Source organism: Ailuropoda melanoleuca, chromosome 17 (assembly GCF_002007445.2).
Source record: "Ailuropoda melanoleuca isolate Jingjing chromosome 17, ASM200744v2, whole genome shotgun sequence".
Taxonomy (NCBI): domain Eukaryota; kingdom Metazoa; phylum Chordata; class Mammalia; order Carnivora; family Ursidae; genus Ailuropoda; species Ailuropoda melanoleuca.
In genome coordinates this window covers 14,974,523-14,990,987 of record NC_048234.1, presented here as the reverse complement: position 1 = coordinate 14,990,987, position 16,465 = coordinate 14,974,523, and the positions used below count along the sequence as shown (strand labels likewise).

General features: G+C 53.6%; 1 protein-coding gene across 16 annotated transcripts in view; it reads left to right on the top strand.

Annotated features, from left to right (window-relative positions):
- Nucleotides 1–1,130: 1,130 nt before the first annotated feature.
- CDK20 (cyclin dependent kinase 20) overlaps nucleotides 1,131–16,465 on the top strand; it is a 65,541-nt gene continuing 50,206 nt past the window's right edge. For 7 of the 16 annotated variants that reach the window (XR_004621736.1, XR_004621733.1, XR_004621735.1 and 4 more), the window contains exons 1-8: nucleotides 1,132–1,440; nucleotides 1,867–1,980; nucleotides 3,972–4,160; nucleotides 4,379–4,500; nucleotides 4,692–4,754; nucleotides 5,645–5,768; nucleotides 6,112–6,267; nucleotides 12,350–12,387. Coding sequence is in view for 10 of the 16 variants with exons in the window: in XM_034647072.1 (XP_034502963.1) it covers nucleotides 1,366–1,440; nucleotides 1,867–1,980; nucleotides 3,972–4,160; nucleotides 4,379–4,500; nucleotides 4,692–4,754; nucleotides 5,645–5,768; nucleotides 6,112–6,267; nucleotides 12,350–12,387 (881 nt within the window). In the remaining 6 variants the exon portion in view is untranslated. Of the gene's footprint in view, nucleotides 1,441–1,866; nucleotides 1,981–3,971; nucleotides 4,161–4,378; nucleotides 4,501–4,691; nucleotides 4,755–5,644; nucleotides 5,769–6,111; nucleotides 6,268–7,373; nucleotides 7,723–12,349; nucleotides 12,388–14,852; nucleotides 14,990–15,587; nucleotides 16,455–16,465 lie in introns of those variants that run through there. The other 9 variants (XR_004621731.1, XM_034647069.1, XM_034647068.1 and 6 more) reach the window with 5 other exon arrangements.

The following is a 16,465-nucleotide window of genomic DNA, read 5'->3' as shown; positions in this document are numbered from 1 at the left end:
GATACAGTTCAAAACTCCAAGAATACAAAGAGGCCCAGCGAAAAGTTTACCTCCTTCCCTGTCCCCGGTACTTGCAGTCCCTCCACCAGGTCACTGCAATTTTGAAATCTTGAGTAACTTTACAGATACCTTGTAATGGATGAACAGGCATTAGTTAGGTTTTTTTCTTTTCTTTACACAGCTAGGGGCACACTGTATGCTCTGTTCTGCATCTTGCCTTTTTAACTAAACAATGTATCTTAGAAGGCTTCTTATGACTGCACATAAAAAAGCATCAGGCCACATATTCCACTGGATGGGTGTGCCACCATTTAGGCGCTCTCCTACTGATGGACATCTGTGGTGTTTCCAGTTTCTTGCTGTTCACTTGGTGCTGCGATGAGTAACTTTGCACACGTCACGTCATCTCACATGTGTGCAGTATATCTGCTGGGGAATTTCTAGAAGTGGCCTTGCTGAGTCCAGGGATATGCATCTGTAACTTATCAACATTGCCAAGTTACACTCCCACCAGCAATGTATAAGAGCTCCTGTTTTCCCACAGCCTGGCTAATGGATTAGATCTGGGATCATTAGTCATTTGATAGGTGGAAAATCGTAGATTATTTTGCATTTATCTTGTGTGTGAGACCGAGCATCTTTTCAGGGGTTTAAGAGCAACTTGTGTTTTTTGTCCACATCCTTTGATGGTATGGAGTTCTTTAGAATCACTCATGCAAATTCCTCCAAATGTTACCTCATGAGAAGCCTTAGACGTGGACTTTCTGGTCAGAGTTCGAACTTTTTAAAAGATGTCTCTACGTGTTGCCAGCTGACCTTCCAGAAGGGAGGCCCCACCCACGTTCCTTCCACAACTTGGCCCTAGACCAGGCTCCCATCATCACTGGCTCCAGAGTGTCCTTGAAGCTGGCATGACCAGCTGCAGGTGAGGATCCTGGCCTGGTGGGACGGAGCTGGCCCCGCCTCTCCAGGAGGCCCCGCCCTGTCGCCAGGAGCCCCCGCCCCAGACGCGTAGCCCCGCCCCCACCTGCGATACCTTCCTATCGCGACCGCACGGCCCCGCCCCGCCCACCTGGCCGCGAAGCCCCACCCCCAGGCGCGGCGGCTCCGACCCCCGCTGCGTGCCCCGGCGTCGCCGGTCACGTGACGTCTGGGGGTGCGGGGAGGGGGCACTGGGCGCCATTGCGCCTTCCGCGCACAATGGCTTCCCCCGAATATAGTGGGCTGCGGCCTGGCCGCGGGGAAGCGGCGAAGGCGTAGACGAGGCCCAGACGCCGTCCGCAGCTGCCGGCACCGGGTGGCAGCTCGTTGCTAGGCAGCCGCGCGGGGCCAGCGGGGAGGGGCGGGGCCCGCGGGGGCGCAGGCATGGACCAGTACTGCATCCTGGGCCGCATCGGGGAGGGCGCGCACGGCATCGTCTTCAAGGCCAAGCACGTGGAGGTGAGCCGGGCGCGGGGCGGCGCGCAGGCCTGCCCGCTCGGCTTCCAGCAGTTCCTGGCCGAGACATCCCCCCCCCTTTTCCCGCCCCACGTCTGCACCGCTGCGCCAGCCGCCCCGCTACGTGGTGTGCGCCCACCACTTCGGCCCCCTTCAGGGGGCGCCGTCCAGGTTGCGGTCAGCTGCCCAGTCACCCGCGATGCCACCGCAATCATCCCGCGAGTGCCCCGAGGAGCGTGGCGTCAAAATCTGGGCGCTGCAGCAGCTGGGGCCCAGGCTAGACCTGATTTCCCTCCAGAACGGGGTGGGGGCGCTTACCACTCCCCCGAGGGCCTTGGGCCTCTGCGACCCCCCACATGACACCTGTCCCGAGGCGCACGCCTTTCCCCTCCCCGGGATGGGTGGCAGTGTCAGCGTTGTGTCCCGCAGACTGGAGAGATCGTGGCGCTCAAGAAGGTGGCTCTGCGGCGCCTGGAGGATGGCATCCCCAACCAGGCCCTGCGGGAGATCAAGGCCCTGCAGGAGATCGAGGACAATCAGCACGTGAGTTGGTCTGGGTTCCCTGTGCTCCTCCCGCACCCCTCCCTTACTCCTGTCTTGTGCACCTCGGCCCCCACTTAAGTCATTCTGCACTCATTCCCTCTTACCCACTTATTTCTTCCTGTACTCATAATTCATTCATTTATTCACTGACTTCTTTTCATCACACATTTGGTGATTTGTAATGATGACGATACCTGCCTCTGTTGAGTTCTGTTTTGTTCCACAGGCTGGGTTAACTGTGTTAGGTTCTTTGTCGTTCTGAGTTGCTGCTCTGCAAGGCCAGTTTCAGGATCTCCCGTTCTTCTCGGGCCAGGGGAGGAGGCTCATCCACCAGCTGTGGGCACGCAGCTGGTCCGTGGAGGCTTTGGCTGGGGTCTGATTGAGGAGTCCAAATGTTCTAACCTGGGGTCCACCCTTAGGCCCTACCTTGTGCTGCGCATGGGCCCCGAACCAGCTTCTGGTAACTTAAGTGCAGTAGGGGAGATGCACAGAGAAGGCAGGGCCCACGTGGCCTGGTTCGTCTGTGATGGGACTGGAGGTGCTGTGGGCACACGGGGAGAGAGACATACACCCCCAGCCTCACTGCTCTGCACCATGCTTTCTCTCATCCCTGGGGAGTGACATTTGTGTCGTGCTCCTGCTTGTCTCTTATCCTCTGGAGTTTTCTATGATATATTGGATATATGACAAAAGCATGTTGCAAAACTGTTTATAAAACACATATAAAAACATGTCATCCTAGTTTTGTATGAAAACATGTGTGTATATATATATATATATATATGAAAATATGTGTTAGTACACGCCATATCTGTTGTAAAGTCTGCCAGAATGTACTGTAAGGTTGATTGTAGGTGATAGGATGTTTCTTCTGTTGTTTGTTTTATAATCCTGTATATTATCTGAATGTATGTGTGTGATCTGTGAAATGATTGTGTGCTACCTTCAAAGTCTGAAAACCAGCAATAAGTCTGTTTGCATTTTTTTGAGGGCAGTCCAGGGACGTGCAGACAGCCCACGTGTGGGAGAGGTGGAGGGCCCGTAAGAAGGCAGCTGACAGGGCCCCTCAGCCCGAGTCAGCAGCCCAGAGTGTTCAACCGTAAAACCCTCCGGAGTTGAGCCCTGGCCACCTTCCGCTCTCACTGGAGCCAGTGCAGCTGCTTCCTCACTGTGCTCCTCTCCCCACTGTCAACAAGCGTGGATGGAATCCACTTCGTCACTTGAAAAACCCACTGGCTTTTTTTCACGCAGAGAACTCCAGCCCCCTCTTCGTTCATTTCACATAACTTCTGAGGTGTCTCCTGTGACACCGTCCAGGCCACAGAACCGAGCAAATGTCCTTCCCCTCGAGGATCCTACATGCCCTCGACCCTCCAGCCTCCTACCTGTTCCCACGTTGGGCCTTTGTGCTTGTGGTCCCTCGGCCCTCAGCTCCTTCCCACATCCCTGGGTTACTGACCCCACCAGTTTTATTCTCTCTGTCCTCAGAACCTGGACACACCCTGGCGGTTTGCTTTCTCATGTGTTAGGTGTGTGTGTCCCTGTGCTGTGAGCTCCTTAAAGTCATCAGGACCTGCCAGGCCTTGCTCCTGCTCACTGCTGTGCTGCCTAGTCCCTGTGACCCGTGGGCCCTCAGGAAATATATGTGATGTGTCTCCTGATGCTGGGGTTTCATGGCCCTAGAGGAAACCAGAGGAGACCTGTGCTGTGTGTGTGAGAGAGAGGGTTGCCCCCCAGGTGATTTCCGAGTTCCTGCCGTAGGTGACCTTCCTTAGACCTCCTTTTCCCTGAGTGTGAGTGCAGTGTTAGATGGGGACCTGCCTTCTCTCCAGAGAGCGGAGCCAATAGAGAACTCAGAACTCCTTTCTGAGCTCAGATCTCGCATCACCTCTGCCTGCCTTGTCCTCTGTCAGGGCAAGGGCAAGGGCTGGGGGTCCCAGAGACGGTCTGAGCAATGTGGGTCCAGGAGTGACAGGATGCCTGCCCCGCAGGTGGTGCAGCTGAAGGCCGTGTTCCCGCACGGCGCAGGCTTTGTGCTGGCCTTCGAGTTCATGCTGTCAGATCTGGCTGAGGTGGTGCGCCACGCCCAGAGGCCACTGGCCCAGGCACAGGTCAAGAGCTACCTGCAGATGCTGCTCAGGGGTGTCGCGTTCTGCCATGCCAACAACATCGTGCATCGGGTCAGTCTCTGCATGGGCCGTGGCGGGACCTGCGGGGCCAGCCCTTGAAGAAGGCGTGGTCAGAGAGGATAGTACCTGTGGTGTGGCCACACCACAGAGTAAGTGGCCCTGGAGAGGGGGGGGCCTGGGCTGACCCATGGGCTTAGCCTGCCAAGCTCTCCCGTCCCAAGGTCCTCTGGGGGATCTGGAGGAACTGATGCTTCCTTTGGTGCGCGCAGGACCTGAAACCGGCCAACCTGCTCATCAGTGCCTCAGGCCAGCTCAAGATAGCGGACTTTGGCCTGGCCCGGGTGTTTTCCCCAGATGGCAGCCGCCTCTACACACACCAGGTGGCCACCAGGTAGGGGAGGCCAGTTTGCAGGCAGGGCTTGGCAATGGACGGGCCCCAAGCTTCTCAGTGGGGATGAGGTGCTTCTAAACCTTCAATTCAGACATTGCTTGTGGGTCTGATGTGGGGCTGGGGTGACCTATCCAGGCAGCCTTCTGGCAGACCAGCGACCTGGTTGTGACTTCCCGCCCTCCTCCTCACAGGTGGTACCGAGCCCCTGAGCTCCTGTACGGCGCCCGCCAGTATGACCAGGGCGTTGACCTGTGGTGAGGCTCCTGTGGGCTGGGCTTGGGGGAAGGTGGGTTATGGAGTCACCTTTTTCTCCTGGGCTTTGGGGTTGCTAAGCTATTTGGGGGTGTCTTCTGTGAACTATAGGTTGCCTTGGGGGTGTCTTCCTTGGTTGGGGTGTCTGAGGAGTTTGGTGTCAGTTTTCCTCTCTATGACATTTTTGAGCTGGGTGGGGATTAGGTGTGATCAGAGTGGGAAGCTTCTGGGCTGGAGTGGGGGAGGTGGTCTGAGTCTCAAGGCATATGGATCACCTACGTTAGTGTATAAGGGGTTGCATCTATCCCAGGAGGTGAGCTATCCAGAGGCCCGGGTCCCCGAGTGTGAAGGCTCAAAGCCTTTATTTGGGGTAGGATGGTTTGTATGGTCCAAGAGCTTGAGCCGTAGGGGCTGTTCTGGAGGTCTGCCCCAGAAGGCGAGGAGTGTATGGTGGTGGCTGTGTGTCCCAGAAGTTGAGGCTCTGAGAAGTCCCAGAACTATTGAGGGTGTCACTGTGTTTTCTAGGGTTGAGGCCAGTGAGCTGTTCGGTAGGGGGATATGTTCTGTGTTCTAGGCTTGTGGTCTTTGTTTACGAGTCTGTATTCCTAGATATGAAGCATCTGTGCTGTTTGTGGTTCCTTGGCCCCAGTATGAGGTGTGGGTGCTGTGTGGGAAGATCTGTGTCCTTAGCGTGAGGTGATGGAGCTGGTGGCAGGAGATCTTTGTCTATAGTGTGAGGGGATAGAACTGGGGTTAGGGAGATCTGGGTCCCAGTGTGAGTGACAGAGATGATGGGGGGAGACCTGTGTCCTGGTGTGAGGCAGCAGAGCTGGTGGGGGGAGATGTGTGTCCTGGTGTGAGATCTCTGAGCTCTTTGGGTCTGTATCCACAGGGCTGTGGGCTGCATCCTGGGGGAATTGCTGAACGGATCCCCTCTCTTTCCTGGGGAGAACGATATCGAACAGCTTTGCTGTGTGCTTCGAATCTTGGGCACCCCCAGCCCTCAAGTCTGGCCGGTTTGCAAGGGTTCCCAGTGGGGAGGCGTGGGGGCAGGTGTCCTCCCTTCCCCTCAGTAGCCAGGACCACCCTTTCCTGCACCTTCTCCTCATGGCCCCATGCCTCCTTGACCTCCCAGACCACTGTCCTGGCCTCCCTCGGGGGCTTCTCCCTTTCTGCCCTGCTGGATGCCTGAGGCTAGGTCCTGTCCCTTCTCTCCCAGCACACTTGCACTTCTCACCGAGCTGGGTATGGCACAGGTACCTGAGTCAGGGAGGGGATGTGGGATTTCAGGAGAGGGAGCCGCGGGCGAGCGTGAGCAGGTGGGCCATAGCGAGCAAGAACTAATGACAGTGGTTCTAGGAGATCACAGAGCTGCCCGACTACAACAAGATCTCCTTCAAGGAGCAGGCGCCCGTGCCCCTGGAGGAGGTGCTGCCCGACGCGTCTCCTCAAGCCTTGGACCTGCTGGGGCAGTTCCTCCTCTACCCTCCGCGCCAGCGCATCTCAGCCTCCCAGGTACGGTGACCCACTTTCCCTGACACCCCTCACTCGGGCCCCGCACCCCGAGGTTGAGGCCCCTCAGGACCGTGGTGGGTTGGAACCAGAGCCCGGGGGGTCACAGGCAGGTCACGGGGTCCATGCCCACCTTGCAGAAGAGTGCATCTGTGTTATCCCTTTCCCCTTCAACAGATACTTACTTTGCATGATACACTCCCGGTATCATCCTGGGTCCTGAGGGTGGGGGGTTGGGACTGACTTTGGGGGAGTGCAGGTTTAAGCATGAGAGAAATGATGAGCAGAGGTCTGGCAAGGGGGACTCAGAAGGGTGGGTTGTGTGGCAGGGAAGGAGGGGGAGGACCATGGGCTGATGGCCAGTAGTGCCAGGGCCTCTGTCTTGGATATACCTGTGTCCCCAGCCTCATGGCTTCCGTTCCCTTCCCACGCTCAGCACTGGCGTGGCCCCTGGTGAGTTCTCACGTCATCGGCTCCTCTAAAGTGGGCCAAGGCCATCCGACCGCTTCCCGCAGTCTGGTAGCCCCTGCACACTACCCCACCCCGCCATTGCCTGCCTCTGCCCATTCAGTGTGTCCTCCACCTGGCAAGCCGCCTCATACCCCCTGCAGGGCTCTCCTGTGACCCCCTCTCAGAGCAGAAGCCCAGGTCCTAGGGGCCCACGGTGTCACACACTTGGGGCCATCACCTCCTTGGCCCTGCCAGCTCCTGCCCCTTTGCTCATTCCCCCTTGGGCTCCAGGTGCACTCCATGTCCTTGGGCCTCACCTGTGCACCTCTCTGCTCGAGCATCGCTCTGCAGGCCTGCAGCCTCTCCAGCATCCCTCACCCCCTTGCTGTCTCTTCCACAGCCCTAGACGTGTGATGCAGCCTGTATCTTCCTTTAGCTTGTTGGTCACCCGCACCCCTGACTCGTGGAAGACGCCACGAGGGCAGCTGCTTTGTTCTGCCAGCCCCCGGAATAGTGTTCGGGTGGTGAACGCTCAGAGATGCTGTGGGAGCGAGCCTCTGGAGGGCAGTGCTCAGGTCCTCCCTCACAGGGAAGCGAGCCGAGGCGGGGACGGGGAGGTGACTGATTTCCTTCTGCTTTCCCTTGCTTGCTGCCCCCAGGCCCTCCTGCACCAGTACTTCTTCACGGCTCCCTTGCCTGCCCACCCCTCGGAGCTGCCGATTCCCCAGCGCCCAGGGGGACCTGCCCCCAAGGTCCACCCAGGGCCACCCCATGTCCATGACTTCCACGTGGACCGGCCTCTCGAAGAGTCGCTGTTGAATCCGGAGCTGATTCGGCCCTTCATTCCAGAGGGCTGAGACGCTGGGCCAGCCCTGTTGTCCTGCTCCCCAGAGTCCCCAGGCTTCTTGTTCTTCTGCATAGCCTGACTCAACCTCCCATGGCCTCTCCCCAGCCACACTCAGTCCACTCCACGCCTGGTCCTGCTCCCAGCCAGGTGATGAGGACGTCCAGCTCCAGCAGAGGAGACCCGCAGCTTGCACTGTTGGCTTCCGGTCTGCGTGCTGCTGACCTACCCATCAGAGGGAGACAGTGGGCTCTGGGGCTGAGCCTGCCATGGTGCTGGTTCTCCAGGCTCTGCCTTCCTAGTCAGGGACGGTCCTGGGAGAGCTGTCTAGGGGAGTGCAGAGGGTAAGATGTCCTCACACTGAAACACAGGTGGGAGGGCAGTTTTGTTTTGGTTTTGTTTTCAGAGTCATTAAAAGCTAGTTCGGTTTCAAGATTTACTATGAAAAGCCCAGGTAGTTCTCCCTGATGTCTGCCCCCTTCCCTTCCTATTCAGGCAAGTGTCCGAGACGGCATCAGTTCAGGGTTCCTGCTTCCCTATTCAGGGAAGTGGCCCCATTCATGGCTATTCTGGTCCTGAGGGTTTCATACAGTGCTCTTATTTGGAGGTGAGGTGGCAGGAGTCAAGCCCAGGGATGGCTCAGGTTGGGCACCCATCAGGTTTAAGCTGGTTTACCAACATCTCTACCTTCAGGATACGGTTGAGCCAGGACCAGACGTGTCACCTCCTTAGATACAGAGCAAGTAAGGAGATAGGCATTCCTGGAACTCATGTCTTAATTTAGTAAATCCAAATACAAGCCCAATCAGCCCTTGATTGTTGTCTAGTAAGATTTGATAGGCTGTTTCTACAGTTTGTATAGAAATAAAAGGGTTAAGGCAGAAGAGAAAAAGGAGGGAAGGACTCACTCTGTTAGACCTAAGACTTAGCATAGGGCTCAGCAATTGGGACAGTGCAGCCTTAGTTCAGGAAGAATTAAAAACAGAGCAGAGAAACTTAGCAAGAGAAACTTGAGGGATGTGTGCCTGTTTCTCCAGCCGCATCTCCTGTCAACTCTAAGCTGCAGTCTGGCTACCTTCTGGGAGCTCTGAGCTCCATATAAATTCCAGCCTGTACCCGCAGCTCGACCACTGACCCTGACTTTGAATGTCAAGGTCAGAGTGAAGCTGGGTGTCACGGCCAGGGTAAGGTTCACTGTGAGGGTTACGGTGCCAGGGTCAGGTGAAGGTAGGGGTTTCGGTAGGGTAGATGGCAGATGGTAGCAGGGTTGGGGGTTAGAAGCAGGGCGAGGTTCAAGGGGAGGGTCAGGGTCAAGGTAAGGGTGAGTGTCAGGACCAGGGGCGGCTGGACGCTGGTAAAGGATAGGACCTTGTTAAAGGCCAGGTTGAGAGGGTAAGCGGTGGGGCCGAAATGCAGGACAGGGCACAGTCACTGGCAAGGGTGAGGGCCGGGGCTGGGGAGGTGCTCGCCTCAAGGTCCCTGGCGTGAGGGTCAGTGCAGGAGAAAAGGTCAGGGCGAGGGCCAAGGGGGTGGTCAGAGGCAAGTGGAAGGTTGGGGAGAAGCGGGGCGGACTGGCTACTGCATAAGGCGGAGAGCTGGATGGCAGGAAGAGGATTGATTGAGAAGATCCCGAGCAGTGCGGGCTGGGTGGGCGTAGTCTGCACGGCGGAAGCGCGGTAGTCGGGGCGGGGCTTGGTCTGAGGGGCGGAAGCGCTGTAGGCAGGGCGGGGTCGGCCTGCGGAGCGGAAGCGCGGTGGGTTGGCCGGGGTTTGGTTGAGTGGAGCGAACGCGCGGCCAATTGGGCGGGGCTCGGCCTGTGGGCCGGAAGTGAGGTGACTGGGCAGGGTTTGGTTGAGTGGAGCGGAAGCGTGGCAGGGCTGGGGGGGCTCGGCGTCTGGCGCGGAAGTGCGGCGGAGTGAGCGGCGTTTGGTTGAGTGGAGAGGAAGCACCGTGGGATGGTGGGGTTTAGCCGAGCGGAATGGAAGCGCGNACGGAATTGCCATGGGATGGGCGGGGTTTGGCTGAGTAGCGGAAGCACGGTGGGATGGGCGGGGTTTGGTCTGCGGGGCGGAAGTGCGGTGGGGTGGGCGAGACCTGGCCAAGCGAAGCGGAAGGGCGGTGGGATGGGCGGTGTTTGGTCAGTTTGACGCAAGCGTGAGGGAAGCGCGGCGGGATGGGCGGGGTTTGGCCTGCAGGGCGGAAGAGCGGTGAGGTGGGCGGGGCTTGGCCGAGTGGCGCAGAAGCGTGTAGGAGGCGTGGCGGGAGGGAGGGGCCGGGGTGGCGGAGCGAGATGGAACCTCGGCTTGGGCTCCACGAGCTGCTGCACGTTTTCTCCTTCCTGGAGGCCCGAGACCTGCTCTGCGCCGCCCAGGTGAACAAGGTAGCGTGCTTGGTCGGGGCGGAGGCAGGGCTGGCTTCACGGTCCCCGAGTGCTCACGGCTGGCCCCGCTCTGGGCTTGGTTCCCCATTTGGGAGGCGGTGTCGGGCGGTCCTGATGCCGCGGTCGGCAGAGGGCGCTCGCGGCCCCGGGGGTGGTGATCTGGGCGGCTTTTGGGGGAGCAACGCTGCAAGCCGCCGGCCTCTGGCAGCGCCCGGACCCTGCTCGGTTCTCCTGAAGCGGGCGCCCTGCCATCAGGCTTCACTGCTAAGATGGGCTTGGGCACCGGTTTTCTTGCTCCTCCCATCTCTTCTGGAATATTCTGGAATTTCTCTCCTGGGGCCTGCTTGGGAGTCAAGATTTTCCTGAGTGGCACGGCCGCTGCGCCCAGGACGCTCGCATACGTGCAGCCTGGCTGTCCTTGCCCTGGGCTTGTTGAGTGCGTCGGTCTGCACCTGGGCCCCGCGTGCAGCTGCGCTGAGCTCTTCGTAGAGCTCCACGCAATTTAACTGAGTGTATAGCGTATTTATTTAACGTCTGCTTTTCCTCTTACTGAGATTCATTATCTAGATCAGGGTTGTCTGTGTTTTGCGTCATGTGTCTCTAGCAGCCAGTGAATTTCTTCGCATTTAGTGTACCATCTGTAAATACTTGCAGAGTAAATGAGCTTTGTTAAGTAACCTAAAATGCATTTGTTGACCTTAGAAATGAAACCGCCAGTTATTTTACCACCAAAACTGTGTTTATTTGGCAACAGCAGAGAATTGCAGTTTGGGACAAGCAGCTTACAGTAAAATCATAGTCCAGAAAACAGGCCAGGAGGCTTCTATAGAAGTGTTAGGAAGGCTGCTGTAAACTAAAGGTCCACTGGAGTAGCTGGGAACCGGAAGTGTAGTGGTGTCTCTCAGGCTGGGCTGTTGCTGGGGCAGGAAATCTTACCCCCTCTGGGATGGTAACGTAGTAGTTAAACTAGCATCAGTTTGCAGTGTGCATCTTTTCCTGTGGGGTCCGCACTTGACAAGTGCTGTGGTCTGAAGAGTCCCCCGCTGCTGGTCTCCTGAGGTTTTCCTTATTAATTTTCACACATTATCGTATCATTTTACAGAAAGATCAATAGCAGATTTTTTTTCCACAGATTTTTATTTGAATTTTATAACTCATTTAAAATGTGTCACGTAAAATCCTGGGTTTTTATCCGCTTTTTTACCAGTAGGGAAACTGAGTATCACCCAGGTAGTCCCATACAGGGCTGGATTTGGATCCCTGGCTGTTTTCGCGGCAGCAGACTAGCGATACTACAGGGGCAGAGTTTGAAAGGAGGGTGCTAGCCGTTGGATAGCACCAGCTTCTCTGGGACATAGTTTCCCCCTTAGGTAAGATGAGGTCGATGATCTTTGCCTCACGGTGCCACTATAAAGGGCAGGATCTAACAGAGGGATCCTCAAAGGTGGGTAGTATTTTTCAGGTTATATTACACATTATACTCTGTATTTGGGAAATAAGTTCTCAGTTGGGTTTTGAACTGGGAGTTATAGAAAAGGAAAATGTATAAATCTTCTCACCAGACTTGATTTTGGCAAAATACAAATTTTACGTTCCTTCCAAAAATACCGAGGAACTTTGATCTGGCAGATGACCAAAGGCTGTGGAAGTGGGGGCCTGGGCTCAGAGGAAGGTGGTTCCTTCTGCCATGGATCAGAAAGCCAGTTTCTGGGATGGGGCCTTCAGTGGAGCTGGACCGCAGACAGCTCCACAGTGGTTCCCACCGAAGCTGTGTGGGCTTCGGAATCAGGCTGGCCTCGGCTGGAGAGGCCAGGGAGGCCTAGAACGCAGCTGTGGGAATGAGGGAGGGCAGGCATGGCACTCTGGTCCCCTCCTGGGACTGACGCTGAGCCTCTCCCAGATGCTTCTACAGGGCAGGTCATGGAGCAGGGCTGACGATGTGTGTCCCCCCCCCGCCAGTGGCTGTCAGTTCCACCATCTTGGCATCTCTGGGACACCCTCTAGGCCAGTGCAGCAGCCATTCTGGGGCCTGTTGCTCTACCCTCCTTTCCAGTTCTGACGGCAGCCGATGGTCCTCCTGAAACAGTGTAACCCTGCCGCTCCTCCAGGCGCAGTTCCCGAGGGCTCCTCACAGTTCTTGCCAATAGGCCTTTGGGATTTAGGACTTAGCGGATCTCCAGCTCCTTTCCCCAGAACCGTATACTCCAATTATGGCAGAATACTCACTCTTTTTTTCACACTTCAGACTCTGTCTCTCCCTGGAGTACTTCAGCCACTGGGGACTTGATCAGTAGCCCCTATGAGCCCCTTGGCTCTGATTTGGCTCTCTGCCCCTTCTGCAGTGCCCAGCAAGCCGGGTGCCAACTGCACGTTGACGACCAGACATTCTCTTCCCTGTGCTCTTGTTCTAGGTCTGGAATGAAGTTTCAAGGACCAAGGAACTGTGGAGGTGAGTGAAGGAAAGGCCAGACATGGTCAGGGGAGTGCCCCACAAAGGTGAGGAGTGCCCTGGAGAAGAGGTTTGGGCACTGTTTCTGGCATTGATGAGTACATGAGAAGGGACAGTCCACAGCACTTAGCAGGACCCCCCCCCCCATTAGGTGTGTAATACTCTTTTTTTTTTTTTTAGTGGTATGTTGAAATGTAAGAGTTTTATTAATTGAATGGGAGATTGGTATACGGCAGGAGTACCAAACTCAGGGGCAGAAATGTGCAGGAAATGCATCCAGCCGGCTGACAAGACAAACTACTTTTCATTTGAACTCATCTGTGGTGTAACAACACAGCTGTATAAGCACATACGATTTTAGCATTAAAAAAAAAGATCAGGGCCGCCTGGGTGGCCTAGTCAGCTAAGTGTCTGCCTTCAGCCCATGTCGTGATCCCCGAGTCCTGGAAGGGGCTTGGGCTCCCTGCTCAATGGGAAGTCTGCTTCTCCCTCTCCCTCTCCCTCTCCAACACCCCCCCCACCCCTGCTTGCTCTTGTGCATGTGCTCGCTCACTCTCAGAATCTTTAAAAAAAAAAATCAATGGAACTTTTACATCAAAAACTAGGGATGTCCTGTATGGTGACTAACATAATATAATAAAAAATTATTAAAAATCAAAATTAAATTTGAAAATGAAAAATATTTTAATCTTTAATTTATTATGTTTTTCTTTCTTACTCATTTTCCCTTTGGAACCTGACTTTTGTCCCAAGAAAGGAGGCAGATCGTCAGTCTCTTGCTGAATATAAGACAGACTATAGCCTTGACTGTCAGCTGGGAGCCGTATTTAGTTTTAGCCACAGCTGTTCACCCAGGAAGGGACTGCCAAACATGGAGGGAATCTTTGCTGGATGGGTTTTGTTTTCGGGATAACTGTGCATTGAGATACTTGAGAATTCTGGAATGCAGGTCTTGCCATATTTAGTGTTCAGTGTCTTATAGTACCTGGTGCTTTTCATTCACTTATTACTAGTGATATTAGAAAAATGGTACTAATCCCTTTTGTTAGTTTTGAAGAGAGCTTTTGTTTTATTTCCATCTTTACATTTTGGGGAATGAACTCTAGATAGAACATTCATTTCTGGAAATTGATTTCTCTGTAGGGAATGGACAAGATTAATGTCCTGCCAAATGTGATTCTCGGTGACTTTGTGTCATAGGAAATAAATGAATTGACTTATGGGTTGGTGTGAATATTAGTGGAAGACCTAGCAGAGCGGTATTCACGTTTGAAATCAGTAGGATGCCAGCCCCAACCCAGGTCTTCATCCTCATCTGTGGTGATAAGCTGGGAGAGGAATTTCTGTTTGAGTGACAGGAGTAAGTTTCTTTCAGCAGTTCAAAAAATACCTCCAGTGGCTTATCCCCCAACCTCCACACGTATGGCATATTAGCACGTTGTTCCTTCGGTTCCTCAGGTAGATGGTTGGGCCTCCGTAAGCCAGGCCACGAATGGGTTTCAGTTCATTACTGTTTCATACTGTTTGGTGCTAAACTTTCTTAGCATAAAGTCATTCTTCAGCATTGTATCTTTGAACTGTGTTCTTAAAAAACGGGGTTTGTTTCTGGAGCTGGGACAATGGCATTTCAGGAGCATTGTCATCTGTGGTCACATGCATGTGTCATTTCTGACGCTGTGTCTGTCATGGGTACCAGGTCCGAAAGTTCCCCAGGACCATTAGAAATTCTTATGGACGCAGCAAATGAATGTAGTTAACTGGTCATTTATTTTTAATGTGTAGTATATAACTTTAATTGAGAATGCTGCAAGTTCCTTTTTTTAATGTCTCATGACCTTTTAAATTCTGCTGTCTTCAGCACATTAAACATTAGCTTTTGGTTAGAAGTAAAATTGCAAATATTTGCTTTTGCTGAAGGTACATAATTTCTGTTGTGTATAACAGATCATTTGTTATTAATTGCTGTCTGAAGAGTTTTGGTATCACAGTATTTTTTCACTCAATACATTGAAATTCAGAGGAATAGCACATATTTTATTCATATTCATACTTCAGCCTTTTTGATGGTCTGCCTTTGTTTCGTTTGTTTGTTTTTAAAGTGGGCTCTACGCCCAGCGTGGAGCCCAGTGTGTAGAGCCCAGTGTGGGGCTTGAAGTCATGACCCTGAGGTCAAGACCTCAGCTGAGCTAAGAGTCAGCTGCTTGACCAGCTGAGCCACCCAGGCACCCCAGTCTCCCTGTGTTTTTGTCAAATCATTTGTTTTTTCATTTCTTCTAAATATTGGTCATGAGTCCTACTTAAGGTTTGATGTGTAATGGCCTTAAATACGTAGAAATAGACTTTACTTCCACAAAGAAATGTGCCTTCTCTTTTTCTTAAGCCACATTATCTTCTTGGTCTTGCTTTCGTTTTCACACTCTTCAGATTGAGATATGGGTACAAGAAATTTCCTTTTCTTACTTCAGCTCAAACCAGCAGCATAAGGAGTGGCGATGTGAGGTGGCTGGCGCTCAGCCCTGACATCAGAAGGCAGGAGAGCTGCTGAAGCCCGGAGCTCTCATCTGCAGGGTACACGTTTGCGCAGCTCCGGACAGATTGCCAGGTGGGGATTTGGGTTCAGTGCAGCCACACCACTTGCCTTTTCCTGACTTTATGTGAAAACTAAGGCTTTTTAAGTGTGGCAGCTGGTTGGTGTGGGCTGATCCTGTGCGAGCCAAGCAGAATAATCCGGGTGTCCGTTCGGTCCAGGCTGCCGGTATACTACTATCACTTTGTTTTTTTAAGTTGAATCTTTTTTTTTTTTTTAAGATTTTATTTATTATTTGAGAGAGTGAGAGTGAGATTGAGAGAATGAGTGGGAGGAGGGGCAGAGGGAGAAGCAGACTCCCTGTGGAGCAGGGAGCCCGACATGGGACTCGATCCCAGGACTCGGGGATCGTGACCTGAGCCACCTAGGCACCCCAGTGTACTAGTTCTGGTAGAAGGACCAGAGTTCCAGCAAGCACAGTAAAACCTTCATCCAACATGGGCACTGGATCCTTGTCCGTGTGTTAGAAGGTCCCTGGTGTCTAGCGCAGGGCCTGACATGGAGGTGCTCAGTGAGTGGAGCAGCTGTGATGACTGTGTGTTGTACTTTTGGGGCCATGGGCTGTGAGCCCTGTATTTCCTACCTGACCTCATCTGTGTTCTCTGTGAGGTAGGCGTGCTAGGCTGGAGCCACACGATGCCACATCAGCTCCGCGGACTGAAATGCTGGAAGCCTCTGCCCATGAAGCGTCCCCAGCCTTCCCCCAGCCAGAAGTCCTCTCACTTTGTGCTCAGGTCCCGTATCACATGTTGCCCTTTCTGAAATGTCATCTTTCTCCCATAAACTTTTATTTTGCTTATCCTCCTAGCCACTGGCTGAGAGTGCCCCATGGCAAGAGCCATGACTCTCTCACTCTGATGCCCACAGACAAGATGGAGAGTCCATAGTTCTCTACAGTGTGGATGAGCTAACATTTTTATTCTCAAAAACCTGATGAGAGAGGCTCTATCATAGAAGTGACAGCAGTCAAATGGAAGCCCAGAATGCAGGGTCTTGGAAAATGGTGGATTTGAAAATTTTCTCCTCTATTAAAGCAATGAGGAAACTGACACAAATTGTCAAAATTAACTTTTTCAGAACTCTGGAAATTAACAAGAGACTTGTAGTAGTCTAGGAAGTGTTCATTTAAGAAAAAAATATTTGAATCTTGGAATAGCAAGTTTTCTAGCCCTGTTCCCGTAAACCCCCTCCAGTTCTGTGTTAGCCTCGAACATCAACAGCTCACAATCATAGTGAAACCAGGAGCCTGGCAGCCACTGGAGGGGGCAGAATGGGATTGGATTCTCATTACCAGAGAATTGTCATTGTTTGACCTGTCTGGTATTTCTTGGAAGACCCCATGGGCAGACTGTTTTTATTTGGTCTGACTTGGAGTTCACTCAGTGTGAAAGCCTTTACTTTGGGACCTTTGTCAAAACAATAATAGTTGATTAACCTTATGGCTGTCAGAGCTGATGGACAGCAGTTGAGCAAATAGTAGGCTAACCAAAA